Source organism: Chrysochloris asiatica, unplaced genomic scaffold (genome assembly GCF_000296735.1).
Source record: "Chrysochloris asiatica unplaced genomic scaffold, ChrAsi1.0 scaffold00138, whole genome shotgun sequence".
NCBI lineage: Eukaryota > Metazoa > Chordata > Mammalia > Afrosoricida > Chrysochloridae > Chrysochloris > Chrysochloris asiatica.
This window is the reverse complement of record NW_006408656.1, coordinates 7527320-7548912: the sequence shown is the minus strand read 5'-3', so window position 1 is coordinate 7548912 and position 21593 is coordinate 7527320. Positions and strand designations below refer to the sequence as shown.

The 21593-nt window shown below is 48.1% G+C and overlaps 1 protein-coding gene across 1 annotated transcript in view; it reads right to left on the bottom strand.

Annotated features, from left to right (window-relative positions):
• FAIM2 (Fas apoptotic inhibitory molecule 2) overlaps positions 1 to 21593 on the bottom strand; it is a 43206-nt gene that overhangs the window by 17882 nt on the left and 3731 nt on the right. Inside the window, exons 2-12 of the mRNA XM_006870067.1 lie at positions 20461 to 20656; positions 18702 to 18704; positions 16789 to 16889; positions 16323 to 16387; positions 15810 to 15863; positions 8675 to 8725; positions 8279 to 8318; positions 7003 to 7040; positions 6384 to 6471; positions 6032 to 6127; positions 4391 to 4444 (exon numbers count right to left, since the gene is read on the bottom strand). Of these exons, the coding sequence (XP_006870129.1) occupies positions 4391 to 4444; positions 6032 to 6127; positions 6384 to 6471; positions 7003 to 7040; positions 8279 to 8318; positions 8675 to 8725; positions 15810 to 15863; positions 16323 to 16387; positions 16789 to 16889; positions 18702 to 18704; positions 20461 to 20656 (786 nt within the window). The remainder of the gene's footprint in view (positions 1 to 4390; positions 4445 to 6031; positions 6128 to 6383; positions 6472 to 7002; positions 7041 to 8278; positions 8319 to 8674; positions 8726 to 15809; positions 15864 to 16322; positions 16388 to 16788; positions 16890 to 18701; positions 18705 to 20460; positions 20657 to 21593) is intronic.

The window sequence follows — 21593 nt, the reverse complement described above, 5'->3', positions numbered from 1 at the left end:
TGAGAGCAGTTTGAGAAAACGAAAAGCTACCTACAAAGGAGAACCAATTAGACTAAGCTCTGATTTCTCAGCAGAAACCATGCAGACAAGAAGGCAACGGGATGACATATAGAAAACTCTGAAAGAAAAATATTATCAACCAAGAATAATATACCTGTCCCTCAAATATGAGGGCGAAATTAGGATATTTTCAGATAAACAGAAATTAAAGGAATTTATAATAACCAAGCCATCTTTACAAAAAATACTAAAGGCTGTACTTTGGACTGAGAACCAATAACAGCAGACAGCAACCTGAGATTAATTTACATAACAACACCAACCAGAACTCAATCCAGATTTAGAAGTATTTAAAGTAAAAGAAACCAACAAGACTGAAAATAGGGAACCAGAGAGATCAATTTATAATGAAGTTAACTACAAAGCAAAAAGAGGGAATTGTTTAGATACAGAACTTCCAAATGGAGAGGAAATCAAGTAAATTTCAAGATAAAACAGATGGTTTTAAATGGGAAAAAATAATAAATTCCAGGGCAGTCTCAAAGAAAATTAACATGCCTTCACATAAAAATAAAAAAGAGGAAAATCAGGAAGATTTAGCCAACAACAGTAATGAAGAAAATGAAAAGAAAACCCACAAACAAAAGGAACTCAGTGCAGAAATTTATGTGGAACAAAGAAACTTGAAACATAAAAGGAAAAAAAAAAAAAAAATACACAGCAAAAAATTCACAGCTAATGATAATTACACTGAATGTAAATGGATTAAATGCACCAGTAAAGAGACAAAGTTGCAGAATGGATACAAGCTTTGGTACATACACACAATAGAATACAATGTAACATTGAAAAAACCCCCGACAAATCCATGAAACACCTCATCACATGGATGGACCTGGAGTACAGTTAATCACAGAAGGACAAATGTTGTATAACCATTGTAAAGAGTTAAGAAAATGTTTTCTTGCTAAAAGAAGCATCCTATGATGGCTACCAGGGGTAGGAGGGAAGGGAACATTAGTCATTGGGTAGAAGGTAAGACACGTGTTAACTTGGATGGTAGGGAAGACAATATACAACAGGAGGGATGTTGGCACAGGAAAGATGAAGGTAGTGAAAGACACAGGGAGCAGCACAACAGGTACAATGAATAGAGGTAAATACTGTTAACTGATGGTGCATGGAAGGGATTGCAATCATTGTAATGACCCAAAGTACATGGTTTGTTGACTGTGGGATTGATGATCTGTTCTGTAAACCTTTACTCAATTCACAATAAAAATTTAAAAGAGAAGGAATGTAAGGAGAGGAGCCAGGAGGAGAAAAAGGAGGAAAGGAGAGAAGGAAGACAGAAATTGGAGATAGTGAGTGTAGATTATTTAGTAATGAAACACACGGGTCAAGAAGATTTTGTGTCTTTTTAGATGGGAGAAATTATAGCGTTTTTCTGTGCTGATGACAATAATCCAGTAGAAAAGGAAATACAGGAGAGAGAGAAGAAAATTTCTGGAGGGATCTCTCTAGCCTTGTCCCAACTCCAAACTAATAAAAGTTGTCCTCTTTAAGGGAAGATCACAGAGACACTGGCAATGGAACAGGCTGGGCACAAGGTATAGATATCTGCATCCTGGTCCTTAATCTGTCCCTTACTGCCAGTGGGACTCTGATCCAACTCCATAAACCCCAGAGCTCATGTAAGTAAGGTCTGCCTCCCTCCCTGACTTGTGGTGGAGAGTCAATGAGGCAATAGGTACGAAAGTGCTTTGTAAAATGTGAAGGGTGGAATTTATGGTTGGGATTATTTTTAGTATCCTAATAATGATAGGGTTTATTTAACAAATTTAAGGGATTACTGTTAATCCAGTCCCATTTATGTGCTCACCTCCCTCTGGAGCCTCACACACTTGCTGGGACTTGACCTGATAAATCAACTCAACTCAAACCCTCCGCAGATGCTCACCTCCCGCTCTTCTTCAGCCTCTTCTGTCCCCAGGCACAAGCTGCCCTCTCAGGCCTCCCCAACTGTGACCCTCTTACTCTCTCCTAGCTAGATTCCCCACCTGTACTTTAAATGGACACTTTTCTTTTGAAGGCATTGCCTGTAGGAAAAAGTTCGGATCCAAGAGCTAGAGAAATTAGTGTCTAAGGGCCATCAGGGTCTCCTGATTAGTGTCTAAGGGCCATCAGGGTCTCCCTAGAAAGTAGGACTTGCAAGGCTAATACCAGAAAACTCCTGGCTAAAACTTCTGGTTTTGACCAAAGCCACACTTGGTTGATTTGCTATCTTCTTGCAGGAAAACCTTAGATAAATCACTTAACTTCTCTAGGGTTCAGTTCTGTCAACTATAAAAGGAGAGACTTGGAATCTCACTAAATGATCCCTTTGTAGTCCCTTCCAGCTCTCAAATTCCAAACCTGGAAGTAATCTATTTATCCCACAAATATTTACTGAGTGCCACCGGGCACCACACTGGCATCCCTCACCACAGCCTTGGGAGCTCACACACAGCAGGTGCTCAGTAAATACCTGTGGAGGAGATGAATGAATGAACCAACCACATCCCCATTTCTAGCTTGATCCCTATACAAAAGCCTTTGCTCACAGTTCTGACCTGTACCCATGTCTCCATCTCTGTACCCCTCTAGATTCAGGAATTGCTGCTAAAATGATAACATCATTCATGGACCATACAAAATTATCAACTTAAAAATTAGCCTGCTATATTTGATCAAACATTTAATAAATCACACCTAATGTGATGGCGTGTTCCATACAGTGTGACTGTAGCGTAATGGTTACGAATCGGGCTGCAAACCTTAAGGTCAGCAGTTCAAAACTACCAGCTGCTTCGCGGGAGAAAGATGAGGCTTTCTACTCCCGTCAAGATTTACAGCCTTGGAAACCCTGTACAGGGTCACTATGGGTCGGAAACGACTCGACAGCACTTAACAACAACAACAATGTGATGGTGTGGCGCTGTGGGCTAATGCATCAGACTGCAAAGTCATTTGAACTGCAAGGTCGGTGGTTCAAGCTCACCAACTGCTCCTCAGAAACCCTATACAGGGTTGCTGTGGGTTGGAATCGACTCGAAGGCACTTAACAACAACAACAAATGTGATGGCTGAAACTTCGGTTGCCTTGGAATGGCAAGACAATTTCACTGGATTTATACAACCTTTGGGCAGGACTTTCCCCACCCCTGCCTAGAGCATGTGACTAAGCCAGAACTCTGACTAGACTGAGTTGAGCTGAACATTCTAATGAGGGAGAAGAGAGTCTTATTACTGTTCTCACTAACAATGCACGCTTACATTGGTACACCCCTCCCTAAGAAGATGGCAGCAAACAGGGTCTGCCTACCTGAGTGGATCTTGAACATCACCATATTCACATGCTTAACTACCTGAGCAAAGGGCCTGGGCTGGGCTGCTTGAGGAAGGTGTCTAATTTTGGTCACCCCTGCCCCCTCTCAGTCCATCCCACCTAGTCTCAGACTGAAAATGGACCTCAGGAGTCAGACTATCCACTTTCTAGAGTGCTTAATGACCTTGGGCAAGTGATTCAATATTTCTGAGTTTTGGTTTCCTCATTGTAAGCTAATGATAGCCATACCATACCAGTTACTGCTTAGTCAGTGGACTCCAGCTCATGGTGACCCTATGTGTGCAGAGTAGAACTGTGCTACAGGATTTTCACAGCTGTGACCTTCCCAAAGCAGATTGTCTCTGGGTGGGTTTGAATCACCAACCTTCTCATTAGTAGCCACGCACCTAACTGTTCACGCCACCCAGGGATCCTATGAAAACAACAGTACCTAGCTAATAGATTTATGGTGAGGATTAATTGCACATGGAAAGTTTGCTTGGGAAGAAGCAAGTGCTCAGTAAATATTAGATATCACTGTTACTTTCATCATAATTATCATCAATTCTCAGCTGTCAAGACTGAGAACAAAACGAACAAGTTCGGTCTAACTGTGTTTCTCAAGAGGGACTTGGAAGCTCCCTTGTTCCATGAAGCCTTACCAGATCACCCCTAGTAGAGCAACTCTGTACTTGGTCCATGTGGCTAGGACACCTCCAGTCCCCTACCCCTTAATAAGCAGTGTTGATTGTCCCCAGGAGGGAGGGGTTCCTCTTGCCCAGCTCTGTCTCTGTCTAAAGCTTCAATCCTGTGGTTAAACCCTTCCTTTCCACCTTCCCAGGCCATCTGGTCTGTCTTGGAGACCAGATTGAATTCCCTGGACACAGCACTGAGCCCAGTCCAGAAAACAGTGGTTCAAAGGGGTCCAGGGAGGAGGGCTGTGAGGAAGACAGGGATGATGAAGGGACCTGGGGAGACAATTGGAAGACTGAGAAGGCAGAGCCCTTAGGGAGTCACACTCACCAACGTAAAGACACCTGCTCCCAGCACTGCGTACACTGCGTGGAGCCAGGGCACCTGTGGGGCAGAAGTGAATTGGGCTTAGAGATGGTGAGACCGGGCAGTGGAACAGGGAGTGAAGAGTGTGTTCAGTCCAGAGACTGGAGGATGTGCGATAGTCCTTCCTCCCCATCAGGAGCCCCCCTCTCTCACCATCCAGACCTGTCCAAGAAGACCTAAGACCCAGCAGGGTCCTTGAGTCTTTGATGCTCACAGCGGGTAAGGGGAGACCCATGTGGAGACCCTGCAGGGAAACCCCCATCTGACAGGGAGACTCCCCCTGAATGCACAGCCCCGGGCTCAGTCAGACGAGCATGACTATCCCTTTGGGGCTGTCATCCTCCCAGCCTGGTTCTGGCTGCTTGATGTGTGATCATCCCTGTGTAGTAGAGGGTCTGTTTGTCCCTCTGTCTGGGAGCTTCAAGGTCCAGTCTGTAGGGACAAGGGGCTCAAATGGAAGGGGACAAAGACTTGAACCCCTGCAAGTTGCGTACAATGAGTTGCCTACAGACGCTGAAGCAGCGCCCCTTCCCCTCCTCTTGCTCTCCACCCCCAGATCTCAGGGGCACCTAGCTATGTCTGAAAGCTTCCCTACCAGGCCCTCCACCAGGTGTACTCCCAAAAGATTCCTGGAAACTCAGGCATCCCATCAGCCTGACCTGGGTTAACAAAGGATTCTTTGAAGTTCGGGGGTGGTGGTGTGGGGTGGGGTGGTGGTGGTGGTGGTGCCCTTCCCAGTAGCCACCTCCCTATCCTAGACACACAAAGGCCCCAGGCCAGCTCCGGCCCCTCCCTTCATCAACAGGATCCTGAGAAGAGCCAAAGAAATGCCAGAACCAATCCTGATGTCCTGGACTGGAAGCCAAATGCCTGGGGGCTGGGGCTGGTCAGGATAGGGCAGAGGAGGGGGGTGAGGAATGCTGCTCCCAGGGGTGGTTGGGGAGCCTGTGCTAAATGTGGCTAAGAGTTGGGGTGGGTTTGAGCTGAGGGACCTCTCTGCTCTGTCCACTGAGCCCCCAGCATGGGTCTAATAGTTCCCTCTGAGGCTCCCCAGGACTTAAACCTCAAGCCCTTCCTGTGATGTTCTCATATCCATCTGCAGTGACCTAGGGCTCCCAAAATGGGTCACTTGTCCCTCCAGGGTGGGCTGTACACCTCTAAGAGAATCAAGATTTGGTGGGTCCGTGGCTGTTCTAACGGGCAGTGCTATGCTCAAAGTCTGGCTGGCAAGCCACGTTCTGCCCTTTGACCTTGGCAGGTCCTCCAAGGGTCCTAGAAAGTCTTTCTTGGGACCCCTTTGGGCCTGGTTGGAGTGCTCCCTCCTCTGCCCACCCTCAGCCTCACCCCCTACAAGAGGAGAGGCTGGGAAAGTTGAAGCCGGATATGGCTCTGGGAGCCAGGCAGGTGCCCAGGCCTGCCAAGAAAAGCTGCCTTGTTTGTTTAGCTCTGAGGTTGCCTATACAGTCAACACGCCTGTGGCAGGTGCCATGAGGGGCAGACAGGACAGACGGCTGTGGAGCTTTGGCCCTAAGCCTTCCTGGAGGGAAGAGCATCTATATTTGGTAGCCCTCTCCCTCTCTCCTCAGGGAGGTCCGCGAGACTTACATATTGGAAGGGCAGGAGGATGGCCAGAATGAGCCCACTGAAGAAGAGTGTCATGAGCAGCACGAAGAGCACACCTTGACAGGAAGTGAAGTCAAACTGTGGGGACAGGATGGTGTCAGCTGCTGGCTCCGCAGGCCTGCACAGAGCGGCTTGGCGTTTCTGAGGGCCCCAGCCCGGTAGTGTGCTGGCCAGAGACTCAGCCTCAGAAGCTAGCATTCCTTCCTGCCCTCCCCAGGTGGCCTCCCCAGACCCAGCTCACTCCTTTACCTCTCCCAGGCCTGGGCCAAGCTTGGTGCTTCCCCCCATTCTCCACCCCCACCCCCAGCCTCAGGCTGCAGGTCCCAGAGCTGACCTTGGTCTGGAAGCTGAAAATGGTGACTGAGAGGCAGACGAGGGCTGTAATGCCCAGGCACAGCAGCACAGATGTGGTGTTGTAGTAACTATAACATCAGAAGGCCAAGGGTCAGCTTCTAGGTGGCCTCAGGCCTCCCATAACCGTCGTCACAGACCCACTTGTCTTCTGCCAGGACCTGATTCCACAATCTCTGGTCCACCTCTAGCCACTTTTATCCCTGCTCTCCACTCTATCCCCAGACTTTCCCCTGGACCCCTTCCCCAACAGGCTTACACTAGAAGGATCTTTAACAGGTGGGAGAGGGAGCACCAGAGCAGGGGTAGAAGGTGGTTCGGATGAGTCTGGGGTCTTTTAAGCAGCAGTTTGAGAGGTGTCACCTTGTTCTCCACCATCCCCACCCCTACCCCACTGCCTTGGCCAGGTCCTAGGGTCACTGTCCAACTGAGTGCCTGAGGAAAGGCTCCGGACCAGTGTTCCCTGTCTGCCTGAAACATCTCCCCAGATCCGGATGGTCCCAGGAGAGACAGTGTTTGGGGACATCTCCTCTCAGGGTGTAGCCAATTCCTGATTTCCAGCCTAGCCTATGTCCCCTTCCCCTCCCATCTGTTCCCCTTACCTGGACAACATCCCAGTGAGGTAGGCCATGGACAGGGTCTGAAAGAAGAAAGGGTAAAGGAATGCTACCAGAACTCAGACCTTGGGGGTCAGCCTGGGTCTCTACCCTCTGCATGTTCCATCAGCTTTGGTTCTGCACCCGATTACTTCTAGGACTCAAATCTGGTTGAGGAGTATCCTAACAGACCTTATGTTAATCTTTTTCTTTTGCATCCCCGCTCTTCCCTCCTTTCTAGGCTCCTCCTCTCCTTGATTGTCCTCAGTTCTATACAAGCCCCATACAAACCTTACAAACAAAATGATGAAGAGTGACAATGTGGGGGTGGGGGTGGAGGGAGAGGGAACATTTTTGCAGAAAAACCAAAATGGAAACCCACTGCCATTGAGTTGATGGCAGCTCATAGTGACCCTACAGGACAGAGAAGAACTGCCCAGTAGTGTTCCCAAGACTGGAATTCTATGGAAGCAGATGGTCATGTCTTTCTCCATGGACTCACTAGTGGATTCAAACTGTTGACTTTATGGTTAGTAGCTGAGGGCTTCCACCACTGTATTGACAGGGTTCTTTCTTTGCAGCCCAGTGTCATGGTTGCTTCCAACCCGTAGTGACCCGGTATGACAGAGCAGTACTGCTCCTTAGGGTTTCTGTGACTGTAGATCTCTACAGGAGCAGATTGTTTCATCTTTCTCCCCTAGAGTGACTTGTGGGCTTGAACTGCTGACCTTGTGGTTAGCAGCCCAATACCTAATCCACTGTACCACCAGGGCTCCTACCCTTGGCAGAAACAACAAATTTACTGCCATCGAGTCATATTTGACTCACAGCAAGCCTGTAGGGTTTATGAGACTATAAATCTTTACGGGGTAGTGGTTATGAATCGGGCTGCAAACCGCAAGGTCAGCAGTTCAAAACTACAGCTGTTCCGTGGGAGAAAGATGACGCTTTCTGCTCCCATAAAGATTAGCCTCGGAAACCCTGTACAGGGTCGCTATGGGTCGGAACCGACTCAACGGCACTTAACAACAACAAAATCTTTACGGGAGCAGAAAGCTTCATTTTTTTTCCTGAGGAGCTGCTGGTGGGTTTGAACTGCCAATGATGTGGTTGACAGTCCAATGCTTATCTTACTGTGTCACCAAGGTTCTCTGTAGAAGTGGGTGAAAATACTCCTGGCCCCAGGGATGTCAATTAGACACACCCAACCCAGATTATCTGGCTATCAAAAAACCCCAGCCCCTTTCTCCCCCCAGCCCCCTCCCCCCTCCCCATGACTTACAAAGACAGTCAGGAGAATCAGGTTCCAGGGGAAATACCTCCTGTAAGACAAGCCAGGGTTCAGGGGAGAGTGGGCGGGGTCAGAGGCTGCAGGCTGCTTTAGTGCAGCAGGAAAGGGATCTCTGCCTGGCCCCATCCACAGGCAGAGCCTCTGTCAGCCTCATTCTCATGTGCTTCATCTGTCCCTGTCTGTCTGTCCCCCTCCCCATTCTGCCGTCCCTGCCCCCTCCCCCGCCCACCTTGGAGGTGCCGAGTGAAGGAGGGAGGGGCCAGCATACTCAATAGAGGCCCAGAGAGGGATGGGATTCTTTCAGGGGGGCACAGCGCACTGGTGATAGGCAGGGCTGGGGCAGAGCTTCCAAGGTCCTGCTCGTGTTCCCATGAACCATCATCATACCTGGGTCCAGAGCAGCAGGCCAAGGTCAGGTAGGTCACAAAGAACACAGCGCTGAGAGAGACGGATGAATGGGGTGGTCAGTGGTTCCTTCTGAGGCTCCTTCACCAACCTTCCCCTGATCCTCCTACTCTGCCACCCCAGCCACAGGGCAGCCAGGAGGGTGAATAGAGTGGAGGAGAGGAGAAGGTTATCCTAGCAATGGGCAGAGTGGTGGTCCAATTGTAAAAAGAGAGGAAGGGGATAGCTGTTTCAAGAAATAGTGAATCTTGGGTGCCATGATTCTTTAACCACCCAAACCGAAGTGGCTCCACAGACACGTAAAACAAAAAACCTGTGTTCAGTGTTTTCTATGTGCCAGCCACAGTTCTGAGTGCTATGCAAATATTAACTAATTTTATTCTCTCATCTTCTCTAGGAAGTACAGTCATTCCTCAATATCCTAGGGGGATTTGTTCCACGACCCCTTTGGATATTCAAATCCACAGATGCTCAAATTTCTTATATCAGGTGGCAAAGTATTTGCATATAACCTATGCACATCCTCCCGTATACTTGAAATCATCTTTAGATTACTTGTAATACCTACTACAATGTTGTTGTTGTTAAGTGCTATTGAATCTGTTCCGACTTATAATGACCCTGTATAGAGTTTCCAAGGCTCTAAATCTTTGAGGGAGCAGAAAGTCTTATCCTTGTCCCGAGGAGCAGCAAGTGGGCTTAAACTGCTACCTTGTGATTCACAGTCCAGTGTTTTATCGTATGGAGCTACTGCACTCCCTAATAAAATATAATACTATGTGAATTGTTAGGCTTTGAAGGATTGCTATGACCACTTAATTTTTTTTTACAGAAACAAAGGGTGCACACCATACAAGTAGCTAATGAAGGAGACACGAGTAATAAAAAGATTCAAATGCTAGAGAGAGACTGAGGTCTGTGAAATGATGAGAGACTACAGCAGGGTCTGCCTGCATAGCACTTCATTTGTGTAGGTTCAGCCTAGAGGAAAATTCAAGTTTTACTTTCTGGAATTTCTTTTTCAGAATATTTTCAATCCATGGAACCCTCGGCTAGAGAGGGCTGGCTGTATGCTCTTCACGTTACAGCTGATGCACAGAGAAGTCAGGAGACTTATCCAAAGTCCTGCATGGCAAAAGTGAGATTAGAAAAGGTTACTTGGCTCTGTTGTTCTTGTTGCTAAGTACTGTTGAGTCAGTTCTGACCCATAATGACCCTGTATAGGGTTTCCGAGGAATGGCTGGTGGGTTTAAACCACTGAACTTGTGGTTCAAACTGACCTTGCAGTCCAGCACATTATCCCACAGTGCCACTTGATTATAGCTGCTACTCCACACTGCCTCATTCATGCTCTTCACATCCCTTTTTATTGCCTGCAACTATCTTGTTAGTTACTTTATTGTTGGCTTGCCCACCTAGACCATAAGGTCAACAAGGGCTGGGCACTGGTCTGTCCTGTTAGCCTGGCACAGAGCAGAAAGTGACTGTGGAGTGAATTGCCAGGTCAGTTGACAGTGTCCAGTGGGAAGCTGGGAGGAGCTCATGGGCAGTCCAGAGACAGAATTTGAGGATTCTGGATTTTATGGTGAGCAGTGGAGGTCTGAGGCCAGTGTGGGAAGTAGAAGATCAGGGTTGAAGACAAAGGATGGGCTATGCCCACATCTACTCAGATTGGTGCCACCACCAGTGCATGGTGTCCAGCCCCCTGGTAGGCCCTTAACATGGCCTTGCCATCCTTCCCCTTCTCAATTCTCTCAGCAATCCCCATGGGAGAAAATCCAGACTTCCTCTCCCATCGGCAAACCTCCCAGGCACCTCACTCTTTTGTACATCCTGATGATGTGTCCCAGAAAAATTACAAATGATGAGGTGGAGCTCCCCCATGAATCACAATTACGTGTTTTCTAGTCCCTCCGCCCATCCTAGGCCAAGCCTCCGGACCTGGGCTCTGAGTCCCAGTCCTCAACTGCCATGACAATCTCTAATATCTTCAACCTTTCCACTCCCCTCCCCACAAACTGCTTTGCTGTCTTACATCTTCAACCAACATCTTCCCTGGCTCTAGCTACTGTCACTTTTTCCTCTCTCACAGCCAAGTTTCTTAAAAGAGTTGTCTCCACTCACTGTTTCCTCTTCCCCATCTTCCAGCTATTCCTCAACTCAACAAATCCAGTCTCAAGCCCACGTGATGAGAGCTGGTTTTGCCATGTCACCGTGACCTTGCTAAGTCCAATAGACACTTGTCAGTCCTTAACTTACTTGGCTTCTAAGCAACATTTAATCTCTCCAACTTGTCTTCTGAACAACATTTAATGTTTCCCCTGGTTCCACCATGACACACTCTTGGGGTCCTTCCCACCTCCCTGGCCATTCCTCTGTGTCCTTCAGGGCGTCTCTGAATATGCCTGGTTTCTTTAACACAGGGTCCTGACTGGGCTCATTTCTTTTCACACTCTCTTGGGAAGTGGGGATCACTCATTCACAAGACTTCTTTGATCAGGCAAATGTTCATAAATCACACCCATATTTCTAACCTAACTTTTTCTTCTCAACTCCAAACCCAACAATGTAACTGCCTATTGGGCAGACCTGGTTATTCTGAACCCTGTATAATTCAACAGGTCAGAACTGAACTCTCCACCTTCTCTGCCCTTCTCCTTCATTCTCTTTTGCTGAGGACCTCATCCATCCACAGAGTCAGCCAACCAGAGATCTCGGATCCCCTTTGACTCTCACCCTGTTGATCTTCCTAATTGAGCAGCTCTCAAATCTGTCCCTTTCTCTCCATTCTTATTACTCCCACTTTAGATGGGTCCTAAACTGTTGCAGGAATCCATCTAGTCCTCTGCCCTACAGCCCTGCCTTCTACCCTCCAAGGTGCAGGTAGATCCGATCACATGACTTTCCTGTTTAAAATACCTGAGCTCCCTCTCCAGCCCACCTAGATCATGGTCTGACCTTTTCTTCACCACACCCTCTACACTCTCAACATGTCCTCTACACAATGTTCCTGTCTGGGAAGGACAGTTTGGCAAGGACATTGATGCCTGGGCAAGAGGGGCTTACTTGAAGCCTGCACCTCCATACCCTGCAGGCCTGTTCTTCCGACTCTCCACCAGGTTGGATATCTATGAGGCTAGCCTGTGATGTTTATTTTGTATTTCCAATGTCTAACCTGGTGTCTGGCACCTAGTAAAGAAGGGAAAAAAGCGAGAAAGAAACGCAACAAGAAACAAACCCGTTTCTGTCAAGTTGATCCCAACTCATGGTGACCCCCATATGTTGCAGAGAGCTGGCCTGTAGGGATTTTTTGTCTATTATTTTATGTTAGCAGACTTTCAGGTCTTTTCTTCCACAGTGCTGCTGGGTGACTAAACAACCTTTCAGTTAGTTGTCTAGCACAAACTGTACCATCCAGGACCTGGACACCTGGTTGTTGTGGTGGTTAAGTGCCATGGAGTCAGTTCTGACTCATAGCAACCTTGTATAAGGTTTCCAAGGAGCAGCTAGCTGGTGAATTTGAACTGCTGACCTTGCGGCTCAAACTGACCTTGTGTCCAGTGCATTATCCTGCAATGCCACACCAGGACTCCAGACACCTGGTAGGTACTCTTTAAATATATGCTGAATGCAATGTTACATAATGCCATAAAGTTGGGCATGTAGGGGTTGAGATAAGTCCATTACTTTTGGTGAGCAAGATCCCTCTATTTTAACTTATTCTTATTCTTCAGTCTCTTCAATGACTCCCAAATAAGGGGAGCTATTGTCACAGTGATTGGGGTTGGGGAGTTCTATTGTTGTCTAGTGCTAGGGAACAGGGCTCTAAACATACTACTCCATGTGGGGCTGTATGATTGTCCTATGCAAAATGCCAGCAGAGCCCTGGTTGAGAAACACAGGCATCTTCACTCTTCTGACTTCACTTGGTCGCTGGTCAGTCACTTCAATAACAATAATAATATCCTTGTGTGCTGGGTGAGGGTCCTGTCACCCTGACTAAACTGAAAGCTTCCTCATGACAAGGTCCTGGTCTCCTTTTCACTCTGGTTCATATCTCCTCGGGAGGATGGGCAAAGGGATAGAAACCAGGGGAATTATGTTACGGTGAGTGGTTAGGACAAACTTTAGAGCCAGACAAGCATGCATTCAGGCCCCAGCTCTCCCATTAGTACTGTGGGACCTTAGGCAAGTAACCCAATTGCCGAGCCCCAGTTTCCTCATGTGTAAAACTGGAATAATGGTACCAACTTACTTGGATGTTGGGAGGACCAAAGGAGACATGCATATTTAGCATAGGGCCTGGCACAAAGTAAGGAAGGGCCCAGCCCTGGAGCTGTTATTCCAATTAGAAGCTGGCTTACTGACAGCTTCCTGGAAAGGCTCTGGTGCACCTCTGCCCCAGCTCTTGTCACACACTCTGCCCCATTTTTGTCTCACCCCCCCAGTCCTTACTCCTTCCCCGTAGGGAGCCCTGAAGTTCCTGCCACAGCTCAGTGGGAACTATCAGACAATAAGGTGAAAACCCACTGCGGGAGCTGACAGAGGCCTTGAGAAAGCAGAAGAGGAGGCTGCCATCCCAGGAGGTAGAGAATGAGTCACAGAACAAGTTAAAGTCTGACTTGCACGTCACAGGCTGAGATGGAGTCACAGGATGTTGACAGAGTGTTTGGTAGTTGTGTAGGGGGTAACGGGGGGTGGGGGGTGAGGCTTAAGTGAAGGCCAGCTTCCAAACCTAATGTCCTGTCCCCCCTTGTCCTGATCCAGGACCGGGTCACGGGCCTTGGGGGAGGCAGCAGGGTACAGAGGGATGCAAAGTCTCTTTGCAACACAAAGATCTGGGTCTCAGTTGTGGTGGCTAATGCTGCTTAGGAAACCATAACTGCTCTCTGAGCCTCAGTTTCCTCATCATAAAAGAATAGAGTTTCTGCCTAGGATGGTGGTTGTAAAGATCATACACCAATATGCAAAGTGTATACCACAGTGCCTTGCTAACATGAACAAAGCTGCTTTATTCTTAGTGCTATTATTGTTACTCTAAAAAGACTGAGTCCTAGAGGACACTCAGTGTGCTGGACAAGGTGAGACCCTAGGACTGACTCCAGACACACTCAAGGAGGTAGAATGGATTGAGCTGATGGGCAGGGATGGGTCAAGCAGCCCCATTAGGTAGGCTTCCTGGAGGAATAGAGCAGTATCCTGGTGATGAAATTCCCAAAAAGCACTCCAACCTTTACCAATCCCCAAGTCAGAGAAGGGAAAAAGGACTCCACATCTTGCCATTGATTCTCACCCTACCCTATGGGGTGGGCTCTGCTCATTTATGGGTTGTCTCCCTTTTCAAATGCATGGGATCCCACCGACCCTCCCCAGAAGGCTTGGAGAAGGGCCCAGGGACTTGAGGCTGCCAGGATTTCTGACGTGCCAGGAGCCATGCCAACCTGCCATGTGAGCTGGCTCTCAGCACAGTCCCTGAGGACTCATTAGCGTTACCAAACCTTGCCTCCTGTTCCCCAAGGCACATGCCACCCGCCTGGTCTGCAGACAGCCCTCAACCCTGCACCCTAAGAAAGGCTCTGAGTGTAAATGTGCTGTCTCTGAACCTTTGAATAACCTGACCAAGCCAGCTCTGCTCCTCCCAGAAGCCTCAGAGGCCAGAACGAGTTGACTTTGTTCATCTTTGGCCACTTGTGTGAGCTCCAGGCATGTTTTAGGACCACCCTGAACTCGGGTAGTTCGGCAGTGGAGCCACCTCCCTACCAACTCCCCTCCAGGAAGTGGCCTAGGAGAGTCTTGACTGGTCATTCATGGTGGTTGGTGGTTATGTGCTGTCTAGTCGATTCCAACTCATAACGACCCTGTACAGGGTTTCCGAGGCTGTAAATCTTTACAGGAGTAGAAAGCTTTATCTGTCTCCCGCGGAACAGCTGATAGTTTTGAACTGCTGACCTTAAGGTTCGCAGCTCGATTTGTAACCACTACGCTACCAAAGCTCCTTCATAGTCTCCACTACTTAAGCCCCACTGCCTTCCTGGATGTCCCAGAATTCTCCATTGGAAGTTTCCAGCCCTCAGTGTAACAATTGTACCACCTCCTGGCCCATCTTTATGTGAACTGAATGTTCTGGTAGCCAGGTCTCACTCTTTCCCTCTTTTGCCATCTTCCCAGTGGCCCCAGGACAGCGCTGGGCACACAGGGGGAGACTGCAACCATAGCAGTTCAGTTTTGAGCCCTAGAATGGTTCTGGTCTGGAATTATCCAGAATTACTCCTGAATTGCCCAGACAGGATGATCAGAATCACTTACATTTCCAAACCTCTTCACCCAACTTATCTGCCATGCTCCTTAAAAAGAGTATGTTGTTGTTGTTAGTGATGTCGAGTCCGTTCTGACTTGTAATGACCCTGTGTAGTGTTTCCGAGGAGCAGCTGGTGAGCTTGAACCAGCGACCTTTTGGTTCAAACCGACCTTACAGTCCAGCACATTAACCCACAGCACCACTCCAGGACTCCTTGAAGAGTATAGGACAAATAGAAGCCAACTAACCCAAAGGCTAAAGGGTGCCAACAGAACAGCATGGTTAAGAGCACAGGCCTTAACCTGAATCCTGGGCTCTGATCTCAGCTCCACCACTGACCAGTTGTGTGACGTTGGGAAAATTACTCAACCTCTCAGAGCCTCAGGTTTCTGAGGTAACCATATAAGAAGAGTTGAAGATAGAATGCCATACTGTATATACATCAAGTGCATAAATCAATGCCCAGCCCTTATTAGGCACTCTCTAAGTGGTAGTTATTATGATTAGTAATTCACAAGCATTAATATATATAACAATATTAATAGGAGTAGCAACATTATTATTAGTGTGGGCCCCTTCCATTCAGGGACAATGTGGGGCCCCTGCCTCACCCTTTTTTCTCTGTTCCCTACCTTCTCCCTTACCCCTGAGTCTTCAAACCCAAAAAGGATCTTCTGGACATGTTCTGAAGTCAGCAGAACTGAGGCAGCTGAGGACAGTCCCTACAGATTTGGGGGAGGCCATAGACTTGGAGTCTGTCAACAGAGCTCCTTCTGGTGGTCCTCTGAGAGGAGACCTGGGGAACCGAGCCATACTTACTAGGATGCCCAGTACCAGCCTGGGTTGGCCTGGACATAGTTCTTGACAGGGTCACTGCAGAAAATAGAGGGACAGAGTCAGAAATTACTCTCAGTCTCTATTTCAGTTCAACATCTGCCCTGCCTCAAACCATTCATGGAAGAAAGAAGGAATGTAGTCCCTGGGAGCTCAGGGGGTCCCAGATCTCAGCCCCAGGCAGTGGGCACCTGGAAATGCCTCGTATTGGGCTAATGGACCTGAGAGGGGTGATGCTTCAAAGACACCGAAGGGTCCACAGGCACAGACCCAGAGGCAAGACCTCGGCCTAATATGAATGAAGGACTTCTCACCCGTGTGCACTCTGAGGTTCTTACTCACACAGGGGCTTTCTTTGGGCCCACTGCCCAATTTCTTATGTGCCCCTGAACAAATTTCTTTCAGATAAGCACTCTAAAAGAAGCATGATTCTGGTCCCCCTGCCCAAGTCTGGCCACTGCCGCTCTTAGAAGGTTCCAGTCCATACTGCCAACTCACCAAAAGGTAAAGAGAGCCACGACACTCAAGGTCAGCAGCAACTGGATCAGCAGGATGGTGTAGACCTGTGGGTAGAAAGGGGTTCCACTCAGTTTGCAGAGCCCTGTGAGGCCAGGCAGACTCAGCACCCTAGCGAGGAGCCTTCAGCCTCCCAGTGACTTCATCTACTTTACTTCAGATCCATACCATCTTTCTAGGGGGTCACTGAAATGGAACCAGGATGAAAGGGGGAAAAAGATCCCTCCAGAGCCCACACCCACGGGAAAGAGGAGGCAATCTGCTTAGGCCACAACAGAGATACTAAGGGAGGACAATGGAGGTATCCTCAGGTGGGTGTTGCCAGTTGGGATTACAAGAGAAGGGAGAAGGATGGACCCTGAGCAGACAGAGCACTGGGCCAGGGGCTGCTCACAGGGCTCCTTGCAACCCAGTCTTTCAATTCTGGAGAGCCGGGAGAGGCAATTACCTTTCTGATAAAGACTCGACGAACTTTCTGGTCATCCCAACTGAAGGTGGTAAAGTGTTCAAGGCCTCCGACAGGGAAACCGCTCTCATAGTTAGAGCTGCCTGGGGTGGGCAAGAGAGGGGACTGTGACCGAACCCTGTATACAGCAATATAGCCCCAAAGGTCACTCAGAGCTGTTCTCTGGAGCCGCTGAAGCCCTTTTCTCCAACCCCATTCTCAAGCTCACACCCCATCCCCAGATCCTTCTCTGGTCACCTCTTGCTTTTCCTGCTCTGAATCTTGGGAATGAACTCTCATCTCCCCTCTCCCAACCCTAACCAGGGGCCAAACTGCTATACAAATGTGACCTTTTCCATCTAGTTCCCCACCCCATCTCATGGACACCGGCTTCTTTGTGACAGGAATCAAAGATCAAAAAGGGACATCCACTTTCCCTGGACCACCTAGCATAGTCTCAGGTCCTGGCCAAAGGTCCTGACCTGAACCCATTCTGGGTTCCTTGAGGTGGGGTCTGGGGCTAGTTGGATGTGGAAATGTGAACAGAAGACGGTAGAGCTTCAGCTTGCAACCAGGACTGTGGGGAAGTCTGGGAGGAGAAATCAAGCCAGAACAGGGGTGAGAAATGAGGATGTGGGTACGATGAAGATTTGAGTTCTGGTCCCAGAACTCAGATTTTCAGACAGACTCAAATGTGGATTTACCGATTATGTGACTTTAAGTAAGTCACATAAAACAAACAATAAAGTCATAAGTCCCACAAACCTTCTCAAAACCTCTTCTCTATGATATTGTCAGTGATAGCCACCATGTGGGGAGCGCAATGGCTCTGTAAGATAAGTACAGGACTGTGAACTAAAAGGCTGGCAGTACGAGCACATGATCCACTCCACTGAAGAAAGATGAGGTTTTCTGCTCCCGCAAAGATTTTAAAAAGCCTCAGAAACCCTATACAGGGTTGCTATGAGTCAGAACCGACTCGACAGCACTTAACAAACACAACAACATACCTTATGAGGACTAAATGGGGTAACAATGAAAGTCTGTGACTGTGTGTCTGATGGGGAGGATACTGCCCTCTGATCATCATTCCCAAGTCCTCAAATGTGCCTACTCGGTCCCTCTCTGCAGCCCTGCCAGCTCCCCATGATCTCCACCCCACCCCCTGCAGTCCTCCACCCCATCCCACAACAATAATTTCCTTCTTGGTCTTTCAAAATAAGCAAAAACTGACCAATGCACTGCTCTGCTTAGAGCTCTTGGATGGCCTCCCACTGCCCTTTATTCAATTTTAAATTCTTTACCAAAGCTTCCATGATCCAGTGTGAGCAGAGCCTTCCTGCCCCACTGCACATTCTGCTCTCCCATTTTTATCCAGTCTGAGTATTTTTTCAGTCACAAGCTCTCTTGCTTCTGTGGTTATACACATTCTATTCCTTCAGCCTTGAGCTCTTACTTCTCTGCCTCTTCACCAGGTTAATTTCTGTTCATCCTGGACTCAGCATGGGTACCCCTTCCTCCAGGAAGCCTTCCCTGATTATCAGAGTTAAGTGAGCAGGGCTTTCCTGCCCCACTGCACATTCTGCTCTCCCATTTTTATCCAGTCTGAGTATTTTTTCAGTCACAAGCTCTCTTGCTTCTGTGGTTATACACATTCTATTCCTTCAGCCTTGAGCTCTTACTTCTCTGCCTCTTCACCAGGTTAATTTCTGTTCATCCTGGACTCAGCATGGGTACCCCTTCCTCCAGGAAGCCTTCCCTGATTATCAGAGTTAAGTGATCACTGCATGCATAGCATTGTGTTGTAGCTACCTACACAGTCAGTTCTTGTTGTTGTTAAGTACCATGGAGTCGGTTCTGACTCATAGTGACCCTACAAAGGGTTTCCAAGGCTGCAAATCTTTACGGGAGCAGACTGCCTCATCTTTCTCCCGCTGAACCTCCGGTAGTTTCAAACTGCTGACCTTGAGGTTAGCAGCCCGATTCATAGCCACTACACTACAGTCAGCTCTGGGAGGGGAGAAATCACAGTAGGACTTGCAACTCGATGAATCCTCAGAAGTTAATTCAGTGTCAGATCCTTTGTACACATTTAGTAAATATTTGCCAACTGTTGACTGAAATGAGCTTCCTTCCTATTCCTATTGATGTTGTTGTTAAGTGGCTGCTGACTCTGTTCTGACTCATAGTGACCCTGTATCGGGTTTCCATGGAGTGGCTGGTGAGCTTGATCCTATCCCTATAGTTCCTTGGAAAACATTCTTTAAGGCAATCAAGATATAGGAAGTGAGGAAGGGGGAGAAAGGTGGACCCATTCCAAGCTTGGGGCCTGAAGACCCTCTCCTTCCTAGTCTGTCTACCTCCCTGACAAGTGCCCAAGTGGCCAGACCATGGAAAGGGAGAAAAGGAGAAGGAAGACAGTTCTCAGGGTTGTCTGGGACAATGAGTAGGGCTCCCACAAACTCCAGACCTTTATTGATCTTCCAGTAGTTCACAGTAGGGTAGGTATGGGCTCTGGGTTGAAGAGGTTTGTGGTAAGAGGTGTGAACCATGGTGGCCAATTCTTGCGAGCAGAGGCTCTGTGTGGGGCATTGTGCCTGGGAGCCCTTCTAGAATCTTCTTGTGGGTGGGGGTGGGGACCTGGAAGGGGAGGGGTGGAGGAAGTTGAGGGATTGGCTGAAAAGGCAGAGGAAGATCTGAGAGGGGCCTTTTCTTGTAGCTGGTGAGGAGCTGTATGTTTCCAGCCCTGAGGTAAATCTCCCCACAGGCAACTCAACTCAACAGAGGAGATCCTACCAGTTTAGGGCTCTTAGTCTACATTAATTTCACAGCCAGCAATAATTCTGCTGTGAATTATGGTGGCTATGCAGAACACTGAGGCTCTCGCTGTATTCACACACCTCTTGCATGTCTTTCTGTCCTCCCCTTAACCAAGGCCCAGGGAAGGGATTAGACAAGGAGAAGGACAGGATTCCCAGTCCCCTGACCCTCAACAACCTTGGGCCTCCAAGGGGACCAGATCATCCTAAGGTTTCAAACCAGTCAATGTGTAAACATTACCCACTCTCTCACAGCGTGGGTCCATGGGAGCCAGTCCCTTTCTAAGGCCTTGGCAGCTACAGCCTCATATTGTCTTAGCTCCCCTCCATCTCTTCTCTGCATTCCTTTCTTCTGGGAGGGCCTTTCTAGACTTGCTTTTCTCTCCCATCCATCTCCTCCATTTGCCCTAGCTCCAAACCAAAAACAACCACCGAGTTAATTTTGATTTATAGCGACCCTATATAGGGTTTCCAAGACAAAATTTTTACATGAGCAGACAGCCTCATTTTTATCTTGTGGAGCCTATGGTGGGTTTGAACTGCCAACCTTGTGGCTAACTGTCCAGTGCTTATCCTACAGTACCACCAGGACTCCTTTTGCCCTAGCTCAGTAACTTGGGAAAATGTCCTCTGCTCCATCTGAGAGCACCTTGATTGCAGACATTGTATCTCTTTCTTTTCATGGAATCCTTCTTGATCTACCCTCAGAAGAGTCCTCCAATTTCCAAGCCTTTGACAAGTGAGTATAGAGCAATCACAAATTGTGTCTCTTTCTGGACAACTTCCTCCTACCCAGCTGTTCCATCTGGACTCCCTCTGCCCCTGATGTTTAGTCTCTAGGAACAGAGAAACTTACTGGGATCCACATAGGCCCAACTGGGATGGAGAGGCACAGCCATAGGAGCTGGGGGGAAAGCCCCTGCCTTCAGCCCTTCCCCAGATGTAGCCTCTTCATAGGAGGGTGGGGCTGAGGGCACTGCTGGGGCCTCCTTCTTCTCTCCATTTGCCTGTTGCTGCCCCTCAGTCCCGGGGGTCTTGTTAGCCACGGAGATCTGTGAAGTAGACAGGGAGAGATGGTTGTCAGGGAAAGGGAACCTTCCAACCCCTCCTCACCAGCCCTTCAATGCCTGGAATGGCCCTGGATACTGGTCACACACATTAGGAGTAGAGAGATGCAGACAAGAACAGAACCCCAGGAGTTGGCCAGGATACACAGTGGAACTGAGGAAAGAGAAAATTCTGAGCAGTGTCCACCACTGGTGTTAACTATCCCTGGAAAGTTAGTGTCAGAGCAAGGACTTGGCCTGCTGGGTTATGCTGCTTCCCTGGACTCCAGGGAAGGGCCTGACACATAATTTGTTGTTTTGTTTTGTTGTTGAGTGCTATCGAGTCGGTTCTGACTCATAGCAACCCTGTATAGTATTTCTGAGAGTGGCTGGTGGGTTTGAACTGCTAACCTCTCAGTTAGTAGTCCAGGGCTTATTTTACAGTGCCACACCAGAGTTCTGGCACATATTGTTGTTAAGTGCCTTCGGTCAGTTCCTACTCATGGCAATCCTGTATAGGGTTCCTGAGGAGTGGGTTTGAATTGCCAACTTTGCAGTTAGCAGTCTAATGCTTATCCTACAGTGTCACACCAGTATCAGTACTCCCTGAGAAAATATCATTGAATGAAAGAAAGGTTCTCTCCATTAATCATATTTTGACTCATGTTTTTCTTAATTAAAAATATTTATTTATTTTGCTGTTGTTGAGAATACACATAACAAAACATACACTAATTCAACAGCTTTCTAAACGTAAAATTCAGTACAATTCTTCGAATGTGCAACTGTTCTCACTCATCTTTTCTGAATTGTTCCTCTGCCATGAACATGAACTCACTGCCTCCTAGGGTCTCTCTCTAAACTTGTGGGTGGCTATTGGCAGTTTTACTCCTTATAAATAATATATATAATTATAGGCCAATGATTCTCATGAACATAGATG